Source organism: Salmo trutta, chromosome 6 (assembly GCF_901001165.1).
Source record: "Salmo trutta chromosome 6, fSalTru1.1, whole genome shotgun sequence".
Taxonomy (NCBI): domain Eukaryota; kingdom Metazoa; phylum Chordata; class Actinopteri; order Salmoniformes; family Salmonidae; genus Salmo; species Salmo trutta.
Window position 1 is genome coordinate 30,169,016 of NC_042962.1, and position 25,335 is coordinate 30,194,350.

A 25,335-nucleotide genomic window follows, 5' to 3' on the forward strand; every position below is an offset into this window, starting at 1 on the left:
TTCGCATTCCTTCATACACTTCTAGCATTGAAACGCAAAACGGTGTTGAGTAATGTCAATGAGCCCTCGAGCAAATTGGCCTTTTCCAGAACATTACCAAATTCCCACGTCACCATTCACAACTGTTCCCAACCCCCCTCTCTCTAATGCAGGAAGTGACAGTTGTTCACATGTGCGCAGAGCGCATCAATTGCACAGCTCCTATTGGCATACGGGTGTTTTACAGTCACGAGACTATCCATGTATATATGACATCTGGGAAAGCGTTGCTCAGTTCAAACACTGAGGTACCACAAGCACGAGCAGAATTCCGGAGACGCACAGTTTCCAACCATAGACGGATCGCTAAAAACAAAACCTGGTTCATTGGAATTCACATAGGTCAGTAAACGAAGGCACGAGGACATTTCTTCAGCTGGGGTGGAAGGTGAGCGCATTTTTTTCAAACATTTTTGGACCCTAATGTTGTCGCTGGTGATGGTTAATTTGGGTTCTCGGGGAGGGGGGGTGCGAGGTCAACTCACGACCTCAGTGATCGGGAAAGTCGAGCTCTAGAAAGATACCCGAGATCGGACTTTGAAATCTGAGTTGGATGACCATTTACATTTATTTATTTTTTTTAATAAAAAAAAAACTTCAGTCGGAGCTCGTTTTTTTTCGAGTTCCAATTTGCCTTGAACGCAGTAATTGTGTCTGTGTTAAAATCCGCTGTAACGTCTCGCTTCTGTCAGCGTCGCGAGCCCACGTAGACCAGTGTTTCCAATTCCGGTCCTCGAGTACCTTCCCCAACAGCACACATTTTTTTGTTGTGGTCCCAGACAAAAACACCTGATTCAACAAGTCAAGGGCTTGATGACAAGTACATTAAGGTGTCCTTGTCCGGGGCCACAACAAAAATATGTGCTTGGGGTACCCGAGGACAGGAGTTGGGAAACACTGACCTAAGTGATTCGACCGGAGTTGGGGAAACCCTGACCTAAGTGTTTCAATGTCGCAACCTTGCGGTTGAGAGCCGCTGTCACTTGACTATATTCTGTTGCAGCTGCGTATTTGAAGCCCTTCAGTCAGCTCAAATGAACTTCATCATTGCTTTTGATCTATATGTGGGTACCTAGCCCTTGATAATGAATCTGTGCCATTACATTACACATACGAGTCATTGGACGAAGGCGTCTTCGGTAAAGGGGAGTTTTGATAAGAGCCCTGATAACAGCATCACTTAGGTCATCGGCGCACAATTGGCCCAGCGTCGTTAGGGTAGGGTTTGGCGTCATTGTAAAATAATAGTTTTTGTTCTTAACTAACTTGCCTAGTTAAAGTTTCAATAAATAAATATGGGTTTGGAAGCATAAAGACCTTATCTTTCATATCAGTGAGAAATAATAGGGGAATAAAAGGTTAAGTTGAAACACACCTTTTGTAGGGTTAGTGTTCCCACATGGCCATATCTCCATGTTACAGTGCGTGTTTAGCATAACAGATGGAAGACCGAGGGACCACCAGTGCTAATTAGCTATTTAGCATGTCAACAGAAGGCCGCCATAAACAAATTGTCGCTGAAAAATACTATCAGCTGAAAACTCTGATGAAGCCGGTTAAAACAGTCTACAGTAAGTGTATATTTTGCATTTGCGAAATGATTTGGATGTGATATGAAAGTAAAGGGCTTCATGTTTCTAGAACCATATCGCAATTGAGAATAAATTCACGTTTAGGTGGAGTATTTAGTTGCCAGAGACAGTCTCCCTTTGAAAATAACACATAAGGACCTTGGACCTTAAGGAGTAATGGGAGGCTCCTTAAGAGTACGTCTTGGACTAATAGGTACCATGCATTTATGCTGAAGGACAGGGCAATGTTTCCCAATGACAGATGCCATATCAACAGTCACTAACTTAGTTCAATTTATTCGACCAGACAGTTCCTATGGTATTTGTTTTTGTCAGTGCAGCATTGGCATCAGAAGTATACAATATGCTAATGACATGCCTTTGATATAACATTTCAAGGAGATAGTGAAGACTTATTATTATCAAATCTAGAATGACAAAAACGCTATCTTCAATATTTACAGTTGAAGTCGGAAGTTTACAGACACCTTAGCCAAATGCATTTAAACTCAGTTTTTCACAATTCCTGATGTTTAATCATAGTAAAAATTCCCTGTCTTAGGTCAGTTAGGATCACCACTTTATTTTAAGGATGTGAAATGTCAGAATAATTGTAGAGAGAGGGATTTATTTAAGCTTTTATTTTTTTCATCACATTCCCAGTGGGTCAGAAGTTTACATGCACTCAATTAGTATTTGCTAGCATTGCCTTTAAATTGTTTAACTTGGGTCAAACATTTCGGGTAGCCTTCCACAAGCTCCCCACAATAAGTTGGGTGAATTTTGGCCCATTTCTCCTGACACAGCTGGTGTAACTGAGTCAGGTTTGTAGGCCTCCTTGCTCGCACACGCTTTTTCAGTTCTGCCCACAAATTTGCTATAGGATTGAGGTCAGGGCTTTGTGATGGCCACTCCAATACCTTGACTTTGTTGTCCTTAAGCCATTTTGCCACAACTTTGGAAGTATGCTTGGGGTCATTGTCCATTTGGAAGACCCATTTGCGACCAAGCTTTAACTTCCCGACATGTCTTGAGAATTTGCTTCAATATATCCACATCATTTTCCTCCCTCATGATGCCATCTATTTTGTGAAGTGCATCAGTCCCTCCTGCAGCAAAGCACCCCCACAACATGATGCTGCCACACCTGTTCTTCACAGTTGGGATGGTGTTCTTTGGCTTGCAAGTGTCCCCCTTTTCCTCCAAACATAACGATGGTCATTATGGCCAAACAGTTCTAATTTTGTTTCATCAGCCCAGAGGACATTTGTCCAAAAAGTATGATCATTGTCCCCATGTGCAGTTGCAAACTGTAGTCTGGCTTGTTTTATGGCGGTTTTGGAGCAGTGGCTTCTCCTCGCTCAACGGCCTTTCAGGTTATGTCAATATAGGACTCGTTTTACTGTGGATATATAGATACGTTTGTACCTGTTTCCTCCAGCATCTTCACAAGGTCCTTTGCTGTTGTTCTGGGATTGATTTGCTCTTTTCGCACCAAAGTACGTTCATCTCTAGGAGACAGAACACGTCTCTTTCCTGAGCGGTATGATGGCTGCGTGTTCCCATGGTGCTTATACTTGCGTACTATTGTTTGTACAGATGAACGTGGTACCTTCAGGCGTATGGAAATTGCTCCCAAGGATGAACCAGACTTGTGGAGGTCTACAATTTTTTTTTTCTGAGGTCTTGGCTGATTTCTTTTGATTTTCCCATGATGTCAAGCAAAGAGGCACTGAGTTTGAAGGTAGGCCTTGAAATACGTCCACAGGTACACCTCCAATTGACTCAAATGATGTCATTTAGCCTATCAGAAGCTTCTAAAGCCATGACATCATTTTCTGGAATTTTCCAAGCTGTTTAAAGGCACAGTCAACTTAGTGTATGTAAACGTCTGACCCACTGGAATTGTGATACAGTGAATTATAAGTGAAATAATCTGTCTGTAAACAATTGTTGGAAAAATTACTTGTCATGCACAAAGTAGATGTCCTAACCGACTTTCCAAAACTATAGTTTGTTAACAAGAAATTTGTGGAGTGGTTGAAAAACAAGTTTTAACGACTCCAACCTATGTAAACTTCCGACTTCAACTGTATCAATTGCCATTCTTTGCCACTAAGCATATTACAAAACAATTAAGCATAAAGTATTTTACTGTAAGTAATGAGGCATAGGTGATGCTTTCTTCATAAACGGAGCACAGTAACTATTAATTATGTCATTGAATTACCACCTCAACTGCCACAAGATAGGGCCAACTCTGTCTAGCAGAGGACAGGAGTCCATTAAGATGCCTGAATTCCAGTGGGCTCACAATGACTTTACAGCATGGTGCCACTAATCTGGGGATTGAATGCACATTGTGTTGTTCCCTATGTCACAGAAACCACGTACTCACTAGATGCCAGTTATGAAAACAAGTTAAATTTCATGTAGCCTACATACAGAAGTTATGCATGAGTTAACTTGAATGTCTGATACTGTTTGAAGTTCTATGCGGACCCCTAACTACTAGACCTGATTCTTACCATCACAGACAAATGTGAACCTAAAACAAGTTCGCTGGCCTTTTCCCCCATGCGTTTTACACAAAGGTAGGCAAAGAGTTCTTAGGAAGAGTTAATGATAGTACTTCTCCCTAATTCTAGTGGCTGTCTCATTTCCCCCTTTATCCCTGGCTGTAACTTTATCACTAGTTGGCAAAGAAGGGAGTCATCATATTTTAGAACCTGCCCCGGGCCATAGAAACCTCTGTTAAGTGTAGTCTACTTCTACTGACGATCTTTCCTTTACAAAGGCATTATTGATGAGGTTTGACTTCTTCATACTGGCCTGTACACACTCGGGTTGCGTAACACATTTGACACAATGGTTATGATACGACTGATGTTCTTGTGACGCAACAGAGTTTGTCTCCACAAGAGCTGTGTCTGAACAAAAATGTTTACAAGTGCTCAGTTCGATCACAACAGTTTTGTCAAATGCGTTCGACGTCAGTTGTACAAACTGAGTGTGTATGGGGGCATTAATACTATGGACTTTAGATAGTAGTCTGTAGTTGATCCAGTCAAATAGATTTGCGTGTACAATAGTTTTAAACTGCCTGGAAAAGTTGTGAGGCGCACGCCATTGTTAGACATGAGATATTATGCTGGCCCCATGGGTATATGTCCAAACTCAATCATTTTTTTTTCTCATTTTACCACAGTTGGATTTGGCAATTGAATCAAACCGTCTGGGAAGATTTAACATCTTGGCACCCTCTGTGCTCACTTGTTTTTCTAGTTTTCATAAATCCCCATGAAAGATCTTTTAATTGCTTTCATCAAATATTGTATTCAGAAGCTTCCACCTTGAAATGTAATTTGGCACAGCGCTACAGTATAATGCCTAACAAACCTGAAAATGTTTGTTTTAGTCTCGGCAACCCAGAATCGAATCTCGCACGATTGGGCCAAATCGGCCCACCCCCAGGTGCACCCCTGCGAAATTGTGATTCGCCAGAAATAATGAGTGACTCCAAAAAAAAGTCCACCGGTAGAAATGTTTCTCATAATCCATATCTCTCAGCCTCCCGACAGATGTAACCTAACATTTTAATGTTTTGTCTTTCATGAGTGACTATAGCCTAACAAACTGAACGTGTTTGTGTGAACTTAGTCTGCTCGGCTTACACACCGAGAACAAACATCTTCAGTATGTGTCTCTCTCCACTTCTAACAAGGTAGGCTTGGGCTAGGTACCTTGTCTGCATCTGTTCACACTAATAACCCCCTTCAACCTAACCTCTGTGCCTCAGCTGTCACTCACACAACTCAGTTACCCTAGCAACCAGCTGGAATGACAATGCAAGGGTACATTTCCTGCACCATTTGCATGCGCCTTTAAAGTGGAACTTACAGCGTTTTAGCAACATGAAATCTTATTAAAATCTGTTCATATACCCCCCCCCCCCAACAAGAAGCGGGGGGTTATATGCGACCACTTAGATATGGTCATTTGCACGTTTTCATACATTCATAGAATGTTTGGGTCTGACGTAGAGTAAAGCATTTGTGAGAAGTGGGAAAGTGGCCATACATTTAGGCAATTAATAGACTGACACTGCAGTAAATTAAACCTCTTACATTTGGAAATTTTACAGTCCTATTGATCAAACAGCCTACCTTTTCATGGTTATCTCACCCTCGGTTGCCAATGCACATCAACAAGATCAACGGCTAATGTTAGCCAGAGTGAGATGAGGAAACAGTAGATAACTATAAGCTGAAAAACTGAGGGTTTGACTATCAAAATTGCACTGCTAAACGATGGGGAATAGTAGCCTGCTCGCCCCTTCTGCAGCTTGCCTGCCAACCTGGTCTTGGAGCATTTTGTAGTATTCTGTACGTAAATCGCACTCCATTTAGTATGATATGTTACGTTTCGTATGGTATGTATTAATTTGTTGATGTCCATCACTCATTTCATATGATATGTTAACAATTATAATTTGTATTATATGTTACAAATGTGAAAAATATACAATATGTTACGAATTTGCAAACATACAATAGGTTACCAACCACCCTAGGCCATAAGTAACTATGATGGAAAATTTGTTGTGGAAATTCAACACCAGGGACACCTGAAGTCAATATTAAATGAATCATCCTTTATTATCAGTGCGCTGGAGAGGTTCCAGCCAACTCAATGCACCATGTATACATGTCGGTCAGGAGCTCCCCCGGGGCAGTCCCGTTATTTCTCTTATATATAAGTTATATTTGCATGATTTACATGATTCATTATTCATCATTAATGCATCATTAACTTTAGTTCCTGCACGTGACTGACCAATACCTCACGAGGCTACTTCTCTCCAAAGCTGGGACCTTGAAACTGAGATGCCTTTAGGTTCTCAAAACAATGTTCAGGGTGAAATTGTTTATAGTGAGGATTCCTCCCAGGCACATTCAATAAGTCACTTGCATGAACACAGACATTGGTTATTAGAAAAGCACAAACATTTTCCATCACATTCCCTCCTCTTACCACTCACTCTGATAATTATCATGACATTTTATTCATTTGGTTATTACTTAAACTATCAAAGTAGTAAGTAAACTAAATCAACGCATAAAACCACAGACACTTTCAAACCCTTCATTCTGGGTTGTACAATCCAATTTGTAAAACCATGGCTTAAGACCTTTGCTTCGTACAGTTACACATATGCTTCATTACACAATTTCATTTATGGATTCTGGCAATGACATTTCAGCTGTAGCTTTTGTCACGAGTGGCATGTTGATGACAGATCGGTATCTAAATGCATTTTTTTTGTCTAAATGACTATACATTTTGCAGTGTGCAGACCTCCACAATCAACCTGATACCACAAATAAACTATTTTGGACAAGCCTATATCAATTACGGGCACAGTTGACCACCCCCCTCCCTCCCGGCACTAGTTCTTCTGCCGTCTCTTCATTTTCTTCTTCAGATAATGATAGTGTTTTTGTTGTTAGAATGCTATATTATTGGATGTAATGTATTTGTATTGTTTTAATGAGTATTTGTATAGTGGCTGTGAAAATGCCCTTACCTGCCCAGGGGCAATGGGTGCAAATTAGCTTTTGGCTAACCGCGGGACATTTACAGTTGAAGTTGGAAGTTTACATTGACTTAGGTTGGAGTCGTTAACTCGTTTTTCAACCCCTCCATAAATTTCTTGTTAATAAACTATAGTTTTGGCAAGTCGGTTAGGACATCTACTTTGTGCATGACACCATTAATTTTTACAACAATTGTTTACGGACAGATTATTTCACTTATAGTTCATTGCATCACAATTCCAGTGGGTCAGACGTTTACAAGTTGACACAGCTTGGAAAATTCCAGAAAATGATGTAATGGATTTAGAAGCTTCTGATAGGCTAAATTACATAATTTTAGTCAATTGGAGGTGTACCTGTGGATGTATTTCAAGGTCTACCTTCAAACTCAGTGCCTCTTTGCTTGACATCATGGGAAAATGAAAAGAAATCAGCTAAGACCTCAGAAAAAACTATTGTAGACCTCCACAAGTCTGGTTCATCCTTGGGAGCAATTTCCAAATGCCTGAAGGTACCATGTTCATCTGTACAAACAATAGTACACAAGTATAAGCACCATGGGACCACGCAACCGTCATGCCACTCAGGAAGGAGACGTGTTCTGTCTCCTAGAGATGAACGTACTTTGGTGCGGAAAGTGCAAATCAATCCCAGAACAACAGCAAAGGACCTTGTGAAGATGCTGGAAGAAACAGGTACAAAAGTATCTATATCCACAGTTAAACGAGTCCTATATTGACATAACCTTAAAGGCCGCTCAGCAAGGAAGAAGCCACTGCTCCAAAACCGCCATAAAAAGACAGACTACGGTTTGCAACTGCACATGGGGACAAAGATTGTAATTTTTGGAGAAATGTCCTCTGGTCTGATGAAACAAAAATTAGAACTGTTTGGCCATAATGACCATTATGTTTGGAGGAAAAAGGGGGAGGCTTGCATCACCCGACCTCAACCCAATTGAGATGGTTTGGGATGAGTTGGACCACAGAGTGAAGGAAAAGCAGCCAACAAGTGCTCAGCATATGTGGGAACTCCTTCAAGACTGTTGGAAAAGCATTCCAGGTGAAGCTGGTTGAGAGAATGCCAGGAGTGTGCAAAGCTGTCAAAGGCAAAGGGTGGCTACTTTGAAGAATCTAAAATATATTTTGATTTAACCCTTTTTTTTGCTTACTACATAATTCCATGTGTTATTTCATAGTTTTGTCTTTACTATTATTCTACAATGTAGAAAATAGTAAAAATAACAAAACCCTTGAATGAGTAGGTGTCCAAACTTTTGACTGTGTGTTTGTGTATATATCTCATTATATTTGTCATTTAGCAGATGCTCTTATCCAGAGCGACTTACAGTAGTGAATGCATACATTTCATACATTTTTTTTTTTCTCCATACGTTCTTGAAGAATGTCATTCATTAATGCCTCATGAGCTTTTTTCAACTGTCCTACCCCAACAGAACCCAAAATATAAGCTTTCTTCATCCCCATTGTTTTCAAACGATCTAATTATAAACAAATACTAAATAGCCTCAACACCACTCTGTATAGCTGGATAATAGATATTGTAAATAGACGGTACCACAGACTGATGCATTAAACCTAAACCGAGAACCACTTGGACATCATCAATTTCTTTTTTTTTTACCATGCTGCGCGATGATCCTCAGCTCGGCAACAAAAATAATAGCAATGGTGGTGGGGCGGCCTCTGGCGCCGTTTCCCCCTACTGCTGATTATGTCTTTATTGTAGGATTGTTGCATTTGACTAAGGTAATGTCACAAGTTCATAAAGTGATGCCCTAGACATTATTACAACTGAACTGTTTGGCCATTCATCTAATAACACGGCACATTTGTTTTGCCCTCTCTAACAATGCCAAACTGTAATTGGTCGTGATGACCTGCATTTCCTGTCCATTAGCCAGCAGTCTAGCTCTATGCCTGGCCGCTGTAACAGTTCAATACTGTCGAACGAATGGCATCAATCATTGCATTGAGTAGGGATCTGAGGCATTGTGGGATTGATTGACCCACATTCAGAGCTCAGACGTGCACTCGCACAGAGCCACAGGTAGCTGTCAAACACCGACAGTATTCTAATCCATCAGCTAGCACGGACATGAGGGATGAGAGAGACTTGCAGTATGTGTGCCTTGAGTCAAGACATTGAGATTGTTGAGAAAGAGTCATGAGATGGGTCAGTGGCCAGGGCCATATCAGAGTAGGAGTGCTGATCTAGAATCAGTTCTCCTGTCCATGATATCTTATTCACAATGGTCTAAAAGCCAAGACTGATCCTAGATCAGCATTTAAATTCTGAGACATTTTATGAATATTGGTCCTGCGGTCATCTGTATGTCTATTGAGCATGACTCTTATTCATTATCTAGTTCTATTGGAAGGGTGTGTGTGGGGGGAACATTTTACATTTTAGTCATTTAGCAGACGCTCTTATCCAGAGTGACTTACAGTAGTGAATGCATACATTTCATACTTTTTTCCCCCGTACTGGTCCCCCGTGGGAATCGAACCCACAACCCTGGTGTTGCAAACACCATGCTCTACCAACTGAGCCACACGGGACCTTGGAACAAGAGGGAAAGGACAGAGCAAGCGAAGGAAAATTATAAACAAGAGGGAAAGAGAAAGTGTAGGATGAAGAGAGGAGTGTGTCCACTGCTCTGGGACAGCAACACTGACCAGGCCTGCTAGAGGTTTACCATCACCGTGCCAACCAGGAGGTGCATGAGGCATCAGCTGCCCCCCCTCCCCCCCCAAAAACCACACACTCCCAGCTCACATACACTAACAGAGCAGAAAAGGACACAGGTTATTAATAGCAAACAAACAAACAGGATACAACTGGACTCCCAGTGGAACTGGTAACTGATTGCTCTACGAAGTTGATTTCATTTTTTACCAGTTTGTTTGTGGTTAAGAACATATTACTTGACTAATATCCTTCGTGTCAGTTTGTTTTAAAACTGGGCTTGGGGTCGTATGTTTATGCCGTTTTTCTATCTTTGGTAAGTATTGTTTGATATAGTTGACATGACTATTAGCTTTGAACATGTCTACGACTTTCGTTGGTCGTGTTTTCTCCGTCTGTCTTTGAAGAACTTGGGCTGCTCTAACGGTTTCAGGTTTAGTTGAGGACCAGGCTGATTTGACCCATAATTAGTGTGCTGTGGAGTAATGGTGTTTGTTTACCTGGTTTGTGTATCTACTGTAAGCTATGTCAGTTAGTGTAAGACAAGTGAAATGTGTGTTTTTAAGGTCATTTGCAGGCCATTGTAAACAGCAGAGAGATTCTCCCACTGTAGATGAATATGTAAACAGATCTGTCTCTGGCTGCGTTTACACAGCCAGGCCAATTCTGATATTTTTACCACTATTTGGTCTTTTGACAAATCGCATTTAGATCTTTTCACATCAGATCTTTTTCAGATCTAAGTCAAAAGACCAATTACTGAAAATAGTATAATAAATTGGGTGCCTGTGTAAATGCAGCCTGTCTGTTTCTCACTCTCTTTCAGCCAGGATTTAACACTTGGCAGGTTCATAGCTTTTGGAATAACAACATTTTATGGTTGAGTATGGATTGTAAGACCGTGACTAGTGTAGTAATTCATTATTTTTGATACGCGACAACAGACTAACTGCTACAGTAAAGTACTCAAGGCCAAGTCCTAAATGGCATCCTATTCCCTATATAGTGCACTACCCTTGACCAGAGCCCATGGTTAAAAGTAGTGCACTATAGGGAATAGGATGCCATTTAGGACTTACACTCGAGAGCATAGCGCTTTACCTCAGGTCTGTCCTCACTGCTCTGTGTCCGTCTACAATTGAGATCTGCTGTCTAAGGGACTTCCATTGGGCTACATAGAAACCCTAACAAAAGAGACACCATTGAAAAGTTGCCTCTCTCAGTTAGCCATGTGGCAGTTCAGCAGATACAATGTACTATCGGTAGGTATGCACCTTGAGCTATTTATTTTTTACCTGGTAATCTTGCTCAATAGGGCATGTCCTGTTTTGATGACTGGAGTATTGGATCTCTCTATCTCCTCTTTTTTTTGTTTCACAATGCTCCATTTTGTACTCTTTTAAACATCTGATGTGATTTCCAAATAAACCGGGAATACCAGTCCTCAGGCAGAGACCTAGTCACGTTATGACTGTTACTTAGTCATGGATGTTTCATTAAGTGTTGAACAATGTGAGGCCACAGTAAGGAAATCATGCAGATTTCTCCCTGTGTTGTGTGAAGGATCTGCTGTTAGACCAGGGGCCGTATGTATCGAGCATTTCAGAGTAGGAGTGCGGATCTAGAATCAGGTCCCTCCCTGTGTAGGTCATCTTATTCTTGGTGATCTGAAGGCAACGGTGAGACACTTGATAAACACAGCTCTTGCTCTCTATATGTTTCCCTTCCTATACCTAGAAGAAAAAGAAACGCACACCTATTAAGGCGCGGTGCTGGCTAACGGAGTAGAAAACCCGAAAATAAGGGAGAGCCGCACACTCTAGGAGCTCAGATGCAAAAATGTAATATCCAACGTTTCGACAGCCAAGCTGTCTTCATCAGGGTATGATCAAACACTGCGAGATGACTTGTTTATAGTGTCAAAAGACACACAGGTGTCAGTAATCATGGCCAAGTGTGGCCTAATCATTGGTTAATTCTCAACTATAAAAATGGCATACAAAGAACAGCATACAAAAAAAAACAAATGGATAGCATACTTTGTAATCTAAAATGAATCCATCTCAGAGCATCGTAGCACCATTGGGTGCAAAAACTTGACTTAGCCAGTTGCGGCCCACTTTTTGGAAGCAAACCACTCGATTTTCGTCTCTGCGTTATATTGGCATCGAACATGTCACCCTCCCTAGGAGAGGGGGTGACCTTGATAATTTATTGTTAAAACAAGATGCTGCCTGGATCTTTAACTTAAGGACCCTTGCTCCCTTCGGTCTCAACGTTCACTTTGATCTGAAGCCAGTCTTGTGATTATTGTGACTTTGCCATTGTAATTGTTTGTAAGCTTGTGTAGTCTAAAATGAATCTATGATCGTATGCTATCCATTTGTTTTTTTGTATGCTGTTCTTTGTATGCCATTTTTATATTTGAGAATTAACCAATGATATTAGGCCACACTTGGCCATGATTACAGACACCTGTGTGTCTTTTGATACTATATAAACGAGTCATCTCGCAGTGTTTGATCATACCCTGATGAAGACAGCTTGGCTGTCGAAACGTTGGATATTACATTTTTGCATCTGAGCTCCGAGAGTGTGCAGCTCTCCCTTATTTTCGGGCGTCCCTTCCTATAACCCCTGTAGCGCCCACTAGGCTCCCTATATACACCCACTAGGTATACGTTGTATGCCCTATACATTCTAGGAAATATCTCATCTGCTGCTACACTGAAGAAAAAAAAAACCTAAATGCAACATGTAAAGTGTTAATTTATTTCAGCTCATGAAACATGAAACTATCCCAGAAATGTTCCATTTGCACAAAAAGCTTATTTCTCTCAAATTTTGTGCACAAATTTGTTTACATCCCTGTTGTCAAATCAAATTTATTTGTCACATACACATGATTAGCAGGTGTTAATGCAAGTGTAGCGAAATGCTTGTGCTTCTAGTTCCGACCATGCAGTAATATCTAACAAGTAATCTACCAATTCCACAACAACTACCTTGTACACACAAGTGTAAAGGAATGAATACGAATATGTACATAAAAATATATAAATGAGTGATGGCCGAACGGCATAGGCAAGATGTAATAGATGGTATGGAGTACAGTATATACATATGAGATGAGTATTGTAGGGTATGAAAACATATAAAGCAGCATTGTTTAAGGTGGCTAGTGATACATTACATCAGGATGGCAAGATGCAGTAGATGGTATGGCGTACAGTATATACATATGAGATGAATAATGTAGGTTATGTAAACATGATCTAATATAAAGTGGCAAGGGATAAATTGATTACATCAATTTTCCCATTATTAAATTGGCTTGAGTTGAGTCAGTATGTTGGCAGCAGCCACTCAATGTTAGTGATGGCTGTTTAACAGTCTGATGGCCTTGAGATAGAAGCTGTTTTTCAGTCTCTCGGTTCCAGCTTTGATGCACCTGTACTGACCTCGCCTTCTGGATGTTAGCAGGGTGAACAGGCAGTGGCTTGGGTGGTTGCGGTCCTTGATGATCTTTTTGGCCTTCCTGTGACATCGGGTGGTGTAGGTGTCCTGGAGGGCAGGTAGTTTGCACCCGGTGATGCGTTGTGCAGACCTCACTACCCTCTGGAGAGCCTTCCGGTTATGGGCGGAGCAGCTGCCGTACCAGGCGGTGATACAGCCCGACAGGATGCTCTCGATTGTGCATCTAAAAGTTTGAGTGTTTTTGGTGACAAGCCGAATTTCTTCAGCCTCCTAAGGTTGAAGAGGCGCTGCTGCACCTTCTTCACCACACTGTCTGTGTGGGTGGACCATTTCAGTTTGTCCGCGATGTGTAAGCCGAGGAACTTAACTCTCCACTACTGTCCCGTCAATGTAGATAGGGGGCTGCTCCCTCTGCTGTTTCCTGAAGTCCACAATCATCTCTTTTGTTTTGTTGACATTGAGTGCGAGGTTATTTTCCTGACACCACACTCCGAGGGCCCTCACCTCCTCCCTGTAGGCCGTCTCATCGTTGTTGGTAATCAAGCCTACCACTGTAGTGTCGTCTGCAAACTTGATGATTGAGTTGGATGCGTGCTTGGCAACGCAGTTGTGGGTGAACAGGGAGTACAGAAGAGGGCTGAGAACGCACCCTTGTGGGGACCCAGTGTTGAGGATCAGCGGGGTGGAGATGTTGTTACCTACCCTCACCACCTGGGGGCGGCCCGTCAGGAAGTCCAGGACCCAGTTGCACAGGGTGGGGTCGAGACCCAGGGTCTCGAGCTTAATTACGAGTTTGGAGGGTACTATGGCGTTAAATGCTGAGCTGTAATCGATGAACAGCATTCTTACATAGGTATTCCTCTTGTCCAGATGGGTTAGGGCAGTGTGATGGCGATTGCATCGTCTGTGGACCTATTGGGGCGGTAAGCAAATTGGAGTGGGTCTAGGGTGTCAGGTAGGGTGGAGGTGATATGGTTCTTGACTAGTCTCTCAAAGCACTTCATGATGACGGAAGTGAGTGCTACAGGGCGGTAGTCATTTTAGCTCAGTTACCTTAGCTTTCTTGGGAACAGGAACAATGGTGGCCCTCTTGAAGCATGTGGGGTCATCAGACTGGGATAAGGATTGATTGACTACAGTATGTCTGTAAACACACCAGCCAGCCGCTCTGAGGATGCGGCCGGGGATGCCGTCTGGGCCTGCAGCCTTGCGAGGGTTAACACGTTTAAATGTTTTACTCACGTTGGCTGCAGTGAAGGAGAGCCCGCAGGTTTTGGTAGCGAGCCGTGTTAGTGGCACTGTATTGTCCTCAAAGCGAGCGAAAAAGTTGTTTAGTCTGTCTGGGAGCAAGACATCGTGATCTGCGACGGGGCTGATATTTATTTTGTAGTCAGTGATTGACTGTAGACCCTGCCACATACCTCTTGTGTCTGAGCCGTTGAATTGCGACTCCACTTTGTCTCTACTGATGCTTAGCTTGTTTGATTGCCTTGTGGAGGGAATAGCTACACTGTTTATATTCGGTCATGTTTCCGGTCACTTTGCCCTGATTAAAAGCAGTGGTTCGCACGTTCAGTTTTGCAAGAATGCTGCCATCAATCCACGGTTTCTGGTTGGGGAATGTTTTAATAGACGCTGTTGGTACGACATCACCGATGCACTTGTTGATGAACTCGCACACCGAGTCAGCGTATTCGTCAATGTTGTTGATCGCAGCAATGCGGAACATATCCCAGTCCGTGATCGAAGCAATCTTGAAGCGTGGAATCCGATTGGTCGGACCAGCGTTGAACAGACCTGAGGGCGGGAGCTTCTTGTTTTAGCTTCTGTCTATAGGCTGGGAGCAACAAAATGGAGTCGTGGTCAGCTTTTCCAAAGGGAGGGCCTTATATGCGTTGCGGAAGTTAGAATAACAGTGGTCTAGGGTTTTGCCCGCCCTGGTAGTACAACCGATATGCTGATAGAATTTGGGGGGCCTTGTTTTCAGATTAGCCTTGTTAAAATCCCTGGCTACAATAAATGCATCCTCAGGATATGTGGTTTCCAGTTTACATAGAGTCCAATGAAGTTATTTCAGGGCCGTCGGTGTGTCTGCTTGAGGGGGGATATACACGGCTGTGATTATAATTGAAGAGAATTCTCTTGGTAGATAATGCGGTCGGCATTTGATAGTGAGGAATTCTAAGTCAGGTGAACAAAATGACTTGAGTTCCTGTATGTTGTTATGATCACACCACGTCTCGTTAATCATAAGGCATACACCCCCACCCTTCTTCTTACTGAGAGATGCTTGTTTCTGTCGGCGTGAAGAAACGAGGTGGCTGTACCGACTCGGATAGCGTGTCTCGAGTGAGCCATGTTTCCGTGAAACAAAGAACGTTACAGTCTCGGATGTCTCTCTGGAATGCTACCCTTGCTCGGATTTCGTCTACCTTGTTGTCAAGAGACTGGACATCGGCGAGTAGTATGCTCGGGAGCAGTGCGCCATGTGTCCGTCTACGGAGCCTGACCAGAAGACCGCTCCGTCTGCGGCGCCGTTGTTTTGGGTCGTCTGCTGGGATCCGATCCATTGTCCTGGGTGGTGGGCCAAACAGAGGATCCGCTTCGGGAAAGTCGTATTTCTGGTCGTAATGTTGGTGAGTTGACGTGGCTCTTATATCCAATAGTTCCTCCTGACTGTATGTAGTAAAGCCTAAGATTACCTGGGGTAACAATGTAAGAAATAACACATAAAAAAGCAAAATACTGCATAGTTTCCTAGGAACGCGAAGCGAGGCGGCCATCTTTGTCGGCGCCGGAAGTTGTTGGAAGTTAGTGAGCATTTCTCTATTGCCAAGATAATCCATCCACCTCCCAGGTGTGGCATGTCAAGAAGCTGATTTAAGCAGCATGATCATTACACAGGTGCACCTTGGGCTGGGAACAACAAAACGGCACTCTAAAATCTACAGTTTTGTCACACAACACAATGCCACAGATATCAAATTTTAAGGGAGTGTGCAATTGGCATGTTGACTGCAGGAATGTCCACCAGAGCTGTTACCAGATAATTTAATGTTAATTTCTCTACAATAAGCTGCCACCAACGTCGTTTTGGAGAATTTGGCAGTACGTACAACTGGCCTCAAAACCGCATACCACGTGTAACTGTGCCAGCCCAGGACCTCCACATCCAGCTTCTTCGCCTTCATCAGAAACGTCTCAGGGAAGCTCATGTGTGTGCTCGTCGTCCTCACCAGGGTCGTGACCTGACTGCAGTTTAGCGTCGTAACCGACTTCAGTGGGCAAACGCTCACCTTTTGATGACCACTGACGTTGCTGGAGAAGTGTGTTCTTCATGGACGAATCCCGGTTTCAACTGTACCGCCTGATCAAATCCTATGTGAATTAGATGTGTCGCGCTGCTTGAGGCAAATCGTGGTCACACCAGATACTGACTGGTTTTCTGATCCACGCCCCTACTTAAAAAAAAAAAAAAAATCTATGTTGGTCACAGATGCATATCTGTATTCCCAGTCATGTGAAATCCATAGATTAGAGCCTAATGAATTTATTTTAATTGACCAATTTCCTTTTTATGAACTGTAACTCAGTAAAATCTTTGAAATTGTTGCAGTATACATGTTAAACGTGAATTTCTAAATATTAAGGCTATATTGAAGCTTTCAATTTCGGGTGCGTGGGGAATAGTTGCTCGGATTGGAGAGGAGGCAGAGCGCAAGTTAAGCTTTCCTGAATAACAGGGCCTGCCTGGAGCATATGTGACATTATTATTAATTATTATTATTATTATTTCTATAGGACGCCTTGGGAGAAGTGCTGTCTGTTGCAGATCATCAGTCTCTGTATCGAAAGTAAAAATACAGCCAGACTGGCCTGCTAAGGTGTCTTTCTAGACCTTATAAACTGTCGAGTAGACCCACAACTGATCCAAATGAAATATTCAAATCACAGAAATTTTGCACCATTATTGAAAATGACATTTTCACTGCAGCCTAGAGTAGAATTTTGTACTCACTTGAAAACCAATAATGCAATTATTCATTGTGTTGTGGTCTAGGTAGGATCATTTGTATTGTCCCTAAACAAGATCAATAGGGGAGCTTTTTGAGCTGCGTGTCTCATGTCTTCACTATTCTTCCACGCGCAATGAGAGGCAGCAGAGAGGCCAGGTCCATCAGCTATTCCTATTTATTGTAGTGGATTCATATTAAAAATGGATGCATCTTTGAATGCTTTTATATGTGGTATTATGCTAGTTAGCCTATTGCAGATCTGGTCAAATGATCCACCTACCACTATTGTCACTATGAATGGTGGATAGAGGGCTGGATATACTGTTACACTGGTAGATTATACTGACCTGTGGTATAGTATAAGTTAGCACACAGAAAAGAATAGTGCATAAGGGAAGTACCAAAACACCTTGATATAGGGGAGGTACATGCAAGCACATGAGGAAATTTGGCTAATATGGAAGAATTTCTATAGTAAAATCTGCAAAAGAGCGAATGTAAACCATGAGGGGGAAAATTCACTACCCTCCCATGTGCCCAATTTTAAAATAACCACACAAATCTCTCCAAAGCAAAAAAAAAAAGGACATCCTTCCCCTATTTTGGAACACCCCCTTCCAGTAAATTTCGATCTGTCCCTAATGCTATAAATCTCACATGCTTGGAAAGCAGTCAGACACACACCCCCACTTTTGTATGGAATCAACCTGTTGTAAAGAGGATTTTAGGATTTTTCCCATTAAGTGATAGATACTGTATGTTAATTGAGTTGTAATTGGACCGTTAATATAGAGTGCACAGTGTCAGTGGGGGTTGAACGTGTGGTACGGGAGTGATGTTAACACTGTCTGGTGGATCATACAGATGACTACTGGGGCTGTACATTGACAGGGGAAGACGACGTCCCAGAGATCCACTTTGGAGTTTATTCTCTTTTCAAAGCTGCCTCCCATTGGCCACATTAAGCAGCGATGAAATGGAAGACTTGTATCGGATGGAAGTACTGTATATCTGGGCGTGTTTCGCCTGGTGCTCCAGTCCGCCTATGATATCATTAAAGAAATGCTTATGGAAAGGGGGTCACTTGGGCGTTGTGGCTTCAGTTCTTCATTCGTCCTTCCATATGCAATCGTAAATCACACTTTCACTCTTACTTATATTGGCAGGCCCGGGTATCCACTCTACCCCATCATTATGTAATATTAGAGCTAATGTTAGGGGAGCCGGGGACAAGACTTAAGCTATCTCGCTCGCTCCCCTCTTTCTTTCCTTTCATTCTTTCTCTAGCTCTTTTTCTCTCTCTCGCTCTTTCTCTATCGCTCGCTCGCTCTCTTTCTCTCTCTCTCACACAAGAGGGCTCTATTTTAAGGGCAGTTGATTACATTGTTTAGCTGTGCCACCCTGTGAAATACCCTGCCCCCCTCCCCTTCTATCCTCACCCCACTGGGCCTGGAGGGAGGGGAGGTTTCTTAGCTGTCACACATGGCTGCCTCTGTCACGGCCCCACTTTGTTGTGCTTTTCCCCTCATTGAGTTCCTCCACATTGTGTTTTATAAACGGCGCTTTGCTCCCTCCCTCTGCAGAGCGACGGCTGAAGACGGCGGTCTAGAAGAAGGAACCACAGAGAAAAACAGCCATGACAGAATACTACCAGATCTTAGGGGTCCAGAGAAACGCTTCGGCGGAGGACATTAAAAAAGCGTGAGTACCCGTGTCCGGCATGGCCTCTAGTTTTACACGCATGTCGACTTTAGTCGTGTGGGACACTCTGAAGGATGTAGTAGACTAATTATAGAAACGGATAGAGCGCTAACCGCTAATGCTTTAGAAAGTTTCCCCTCTTCTCACTCTGCTTCCTGTAACCTTGCCGAGTACCGCTGTTGCAAACCTTCCTGTACGCTCACACACCAGCACACACTGAACAGCCCCGCTCACCGTCCCGTGACCAATGTTTCCTATTGTCGTTTGTGAACCGTCATGCGTGTCGTTTAGCCAGTAATGTGTTGTGAATGACGGACACGCGCACTCTTTTTAAAACCGCGGTATGATTGTGAGATTATGATCTGCCCTTTTGTGCTGCTAGGCTTGGGAATCTAAAGTATGCACTTTTTTTAGGGTTTACGTTAGCACCAACTCCACTGTGAAGGGAGTGTTTTTCCTCTTTTTGTTTTTCAGTTTAAGTGTTGAATACAATGTAAACATAACCGTCTAAGTCACTAAATGAACCGAGAAGTGGTCTTTTAAACCCAAGCAGTAGTCATACGAACTCTGTTTTTCACTTTCAGTTTCAACGCTGACTATCCTGCATTTGACCTTTTTGACTAGATAGATAGCATCCAAAACAAAGGTCAAAAGGTCAATTGTGTAACCCCCACCTCTGATACACTGGGCTACCCACTTCTTACCCTGCCAATTTTAACTGCTTTACCTCAATCTTGGAGCCTCTTCGACCTTAATAGACTTTCTGTAAAAATACCGTCTGTTACACATATTACTCAAATGTAAACTTGTGTGCTTACTATGTCTCGACCTCTACCTCCGGAGGTAGTTCACGACACTCGCCAGACAGTTGTTCCCCTTGAAGCAGAGCATTGTAAACAGAGTTGTCTCGTTAAGCTAACACACCTACGGCAGAGCAGTATTTTTGAAACGGCTGCAACGTAAAATACATTTTTATTTAACCTTTTTATTTAACTAGGCAAGTCAGTTAAGAACAAAATTCTTATTTACAATGATGGCCTAGGAACACTGGGTTAACTGCCTTGTTCAGGGGCAGAACGACAGATTTTTATCTTGTCAGCTCGGGGATTCGATCTAGCAACCTTTCGGTTACTGGCCCAACGCTCTAACCACTAGGCTACCATTCTGAAATTGTCGCAGTAGCTGCCGGCTGCACTGAGCCACAAATCTATGGAAGCCCATTCCTGATCTGGTAGCAGGCTAACCTAACCAACTCCGAACCTTAGTTGCAGCATAGGACGTAGTAATAAACCAGCTGTAAAAATAGTTTTTATATTGGCTCTGATGGGGACCAGATTATTATATCAGGTCATATGGTTTAAACATAAATACCCTTAAACTCCTGGCCCAGGGAGGATGAAAACATGAACACTCTTTAGATAGACAGAGACGACAACTGCAGTTGAACCGAAACTAACAGGGTCGACATCGCTGTATGCAGAGTTGCAGCAGTAATTAAAAAGTATACTCATGTAACAGTGTAGGTTCCGTCCCTCTCTTCGCCCCAACCTGGGCTCGAACCAGGGACCCTTGCACACATCAACAACTGGCACCCACGAAGCATCGTTACCCATCGCGCCACAAAAGCCGCGGCCCTTGCAAGGGGAAACCCTACTTCAAGTCTCAGAGCGAGTGACGTCACCGATTGAAACGCTATTAGCGCGCACCACCGCTAACTAACTAGCCATTTCACATCGGTTACACTCACACACCATGTCATCACTATTGTGTTGATTGATTAATCCCAGTCAATCATTTTTGGATTAAAAAGGCCAAGGTAGCCTAGCCACCCGAAGTGTGAATATCAACCACATTCACATTTTCTCCAAACACAAATATGTTTTCCTATTTTAGGCTATAAATACATTGCTTAGGCTATAAAAACGTGACATTGTTTCCCCAGGCCCCAATGGGATCAGTGCATGGGCTTCTCTAGGTTACCTGCAGCTGTGGTTGTTATCGGTAGGCTACAGTTGATCAGACTGTAGCATTTATTGTGCACGTTGAAAAAATGACGAGTCATTTAATTGAAAATAATTGGGCTTCCATATACAACAGCTTGTAGTGGGGAATTCACCTATATCCATGTTTTTCAGTCGCAATTTGCTTTTACCACATGCAATGATTTGCATTATATGAAGCCTGGTTTGTTGTGATGTTGTAAGGTAGGCCTACTGTACTTTTTATATTTGTATGAGATGGTTAATCGTTCATTTTTGATAGGCTAATGTTATATGATGAAGACATGCTGTAGCAATTGCCTGCACATACATGATTGTGATTTGTTTAATATAGTTTGGTTGCATTATTCAATCGTGTAATATGTTTTAGAAGAAAAGTTTGTCATTGTTGAATAGTTTGTGTTTACTGGCTAGTGGCTACTATGACATTTACAGTCAAGTTGAGCTGCGGACCAAGAATGTCGTGTTGCCAGCCACAATGAAAGGCAAGGATGTAATGTGAATTGAAAAGTAAAATTGTCTTTCGCCATACCGCTCCTCAGACTCTCCTTCATATCTCGTAGTGGGAATAGGGCCTTAGCCGCCTTGGTCATGTAGCCTGTTAATGTCAATTGTACTATACTGACTCGGTTTTACAAATCCTTTATTGAGTATTTTAACTTTTTGTATTGTTTGTTGGTTTGGCAATGCCACTGTCAGCCAGAGAAATATGCTGGGAAGGATTATCACCACAACAAGCAAGGTACTTTGAGTCAAACAGACAGGCCTGGATGAGATCTTTCAGGTCAGGGCCCTCCGCAAGGCTCACAAAATAATTTTAGACCCAAGCCACCCCTTGTACCCAGACTTTGAACTACTCCCCTCTGGGCGCAGGTATAGGGCACCCCTTGGCAGGAAAAACAGAACTAGACAATCATTTGTGCCAGGTGTGATATCCCCCCTAAATAGCTAGGGCTAATGTTCCTATCGACCCAATAAGGCCAGCAGGCTAGTCTCTCTTTTTTATTTTTTTATTTGTGTGTAACTGTTATGAAAGTTGTATTGTCAATTTGTTTTGTATTTAAATGCCACTTTACATGTGTACATGACACTGCAACAAAATTTCCCCATGGGGACAATAAAGTCAGTCAAGTAAAGTAACAAGAAAACCCCTGTTTTCACCTCTCTGTGAAAGTTAGTTACAGGATGAAGTAGTTTGCAGACAAAAGCTCTTCTGAGAAATGCACAGGAAATACATCTACAAATACTTGAGCGCTTTATCTCAGGCAGGCCCGGTCCTGGCCGTTCTGCCGCCCACTGATTATCATGCCCATTTAGCCCACGGGTCAAAACCAATGATGTACGCTATATACACAAAAGTATGTGGACACCCCTTCAAATGAATGGATTTCGCTATTTCAGCCACACCCGTTGCTGACAGGTGTATAAAATCAAGCCCATAGCCATGCAATCTCCATAGCCCAACATTGGCAGTAGAATGGCCTTACTGAAGAGCTCAGTGACTTTCAACATGGCACCATCATAGGATGCCACCTTTCCAACAAGTCAGTAAGTCAAATTTCTGCCCAGCTAGAGCTGCCCCGGTCAACTCAAAGTGCTGTTATTGTGAAGTGGAAAGGTCTAGGAGCAAAAACGGCTCAGCCGCAAAGGGGTAGGCCACACAAGCTCACAAAACCGGACCTCTGAGTGCTGAAGTGCAGAGCGCGGAGAAATCGCCTGTCCTCGGTTGCAACACTCACTGCCCACTTCCAAACTGCCTCTGGAAGCAACGTCAGCACAATAACTGTTCATCGGGAGTGTCATGAAATGGGGTTTCCATGGCCGAGCAGCCACACACAAGCCTAAGATCAGTGGAAACGCGTCTCTGTCGTGATGAATCACTCTCACCACCTGGCAGTCCAACGGACGAATCTGGGTTTGGCGGATGCCAGGAGAACACCAGCTGCCTGAATGCATAGTGCCAACTGTATAGTTTGGTGGAGGAGGAATAATGGTCTGGGGCTGTTTTTCATGGTTCAGGCTAGGCCCCTTAGTTCCAATGAAGGGAAATCTTAACGCTACAGCATGCAATGACATTCTAGACGATTTTGTGCTTCGAACTTTGTGGCCACAGTTTTGGGGAAGGCCCTTTCCTGTTTCAGCATGACAATGCCCCGTGCAAAAAGCGAGGTCCATACAGAAATGGTTTGTCAATCGGTGTGGAAGAACTTGACTGACCTGCACAGGGCCCTGACCTCAACCCCATTGAACACCTTTTGGATGAATTGGAGCACCGACTGCGAGCCAGGCCTAATCGCCCAACATCAGTGCTCGACCTCACTAATGCTCTTGTGGCTGAATGGAAGCAAGTCCCCACGCCAATGTTCCAACATCTAGTGGAAAGCCTTCCCAGAAGAGTGGAGGGTGTTGTAGCAGCAATGGGGGGTCCAACTCCATATTAATGCCTGTGATTTTGGATGAGCACATGTCCACACATTTTCGGTCATGCAGTGTATATAGAAAGCATTCACACCCATTTACTTGTCCCGCATTTTGTTGTTTCAGCCTGAATTTAAAATTGATAAAATCGCAATTTTATGTGAAAGTGGAATTACGTTTTTTTGAATTTTTCACAAATTTATTAAAAGCTGAAATGTCTTCAGTCAATAAGTATTCAACCACTTCATAACAGGTGTCCACATACTTTTGTTCATGTACTGTATATAAACCCTGGATGACTGGCAGGGGGCGCTGCATTAAAGCCATCGCACAGCCATCTTGGTTCTCCTCCATTGCAAAAAAGATTTTGGAAGCTTTACAAGTGCATTTTATTAATGTCTATATTAGTTTGACACTTTTTAATGCATAGGGCTTACTTTTAAATTATATTATGTTAGCTAAACATGCAAATAGAAAAAGTATATAAACATTTTCCTTAAAGTATATTTTTGTCTTTGAAGCATTTAATTGAAATACTAGCATTCCATTCATTCCTATACCACTGCTCATACTGGGGAGTACCAATATGGCTGACCGGTGGCTACAGACTCTCAATGGCCAATAGATAGTAATCCAGGGTTTATATACATCATTGGTTGAAATTCCTGGACAGCAGTTGTAAGGAGCCTGATTTTCCATTCCAGATAATGTCCATTTAACTTTGACCTTTCCTCTTTTTAGGGTTGTTTGTTAAAATGTCATATTCACATCGAAGCACTTTTATTTATTTTTTTGATTGGGCTCCATTTTGGTTAGGCTATTTGATCGGAGAAACATGCATGATGTACAAAGTATCTCTAGCCTGTAGGCTACAGAAAACTGCACTTTTTGTACCGTAGGCTATAGGCTACATGATTTATGTCAATTTTTTTACGGGACATTGTGGAGCGCCCCAGCGACGCGTCTCCACCAACACTGTGGAGAGGCACACTGGGCATGGATAATTTGCGCCCCTGCCTTTGACAAAGTGGTTAGGCCTACTGCTTATCACGGGGCGGCATCATCGCTCACCTAAGTAACCCATATGCCACTGGGTGAGAGAAATTTTACATTGTTTTTGGACAGAATTATTTAAGGTACAGTGGGGGGGGGAAAAGTATTTGATCCCCTGCTGATTTTGTACGTTTGCCCACTGACAAAGAAATGATCCGTCTATAATTTTAATGGTAGGTTTATTTGAACAGTGAGAGACAGAATAACAACAAAAAAATACAGAAAAACGCATGTTAAAAATGTTATAAAATGATTTGCATTTTAATGAAGGGAAATAAGTATTTGACCCCTCTGCAAAACATGACTTAGTACTTGGTGGCAAAACCCTTGTTGGCAATCACAGAGGTCAGATGTTTCTTGTAGTTGGCCACCAGGTTTGCACACATCTCGGGAGGGATTTTGTCCCACTCCTCTTTGCAGATCTTCTCCAAGTCATTAAGGTTTCGAGGCTGATGTTTGGCAAGTCGAACCTTCAGCTCCCTCCACAGATTTTCTATGGGATTAAGGTCTGGAGACTGGCTAGGCCACTCCAGGACCTTAATGTGCTTCTTCTTGAGCCACTCTTTTGTTGCCTTGGCCGTGTGTTTTGGGTCATTGTCATGCTGGAATACCCATCCACGACGCATTTTCAATGCCCTGGCTGAGGGAAGGATATTCTCACCCAAGATTTGACGGTACATGGCCCCGTCCATCGTCCCTTTGATGCGGTGAAGGTGTCCTGTCCCCTTAGCAGAAAAACACCCCCAAAGCATAA

General features: G+C 42.8%; 1 protein-coding gene across 8 annotated transcripts in view; it reads left to right on the top strand.

Moving 5' to 3' along the window:
* Positions 1 to 211: 211 nt before the first annotated feature.
* Positions 212 to 25,335, top strand: part of dnajb6b (DnaJ heat shock protein family (Hsp40) member B6b) — a 50,831-nt gene continuing 25,707 nt past the window's right edge. For 3 of the 8 annotated variants that reach the window (XM_029756142.1, XM_029756148.1, XM_029756147.1), the window contains exons 1-2: positions 215 to 427; positions 18,993 to 19,110. In XM_029756142.1, coding sequence (XP_029612002.1) covers positions 19,046 to 19,110 — 65 coding nt within the window. In that variant the 5' untranslated portion in view covers positions 215 to 427; positions 18,993 to 19,045. The other 5 variants (XM_029756145.1, XM_029756146.1, XM_029756149.1 and 2 more) reach the window with 5 other exon arrangements.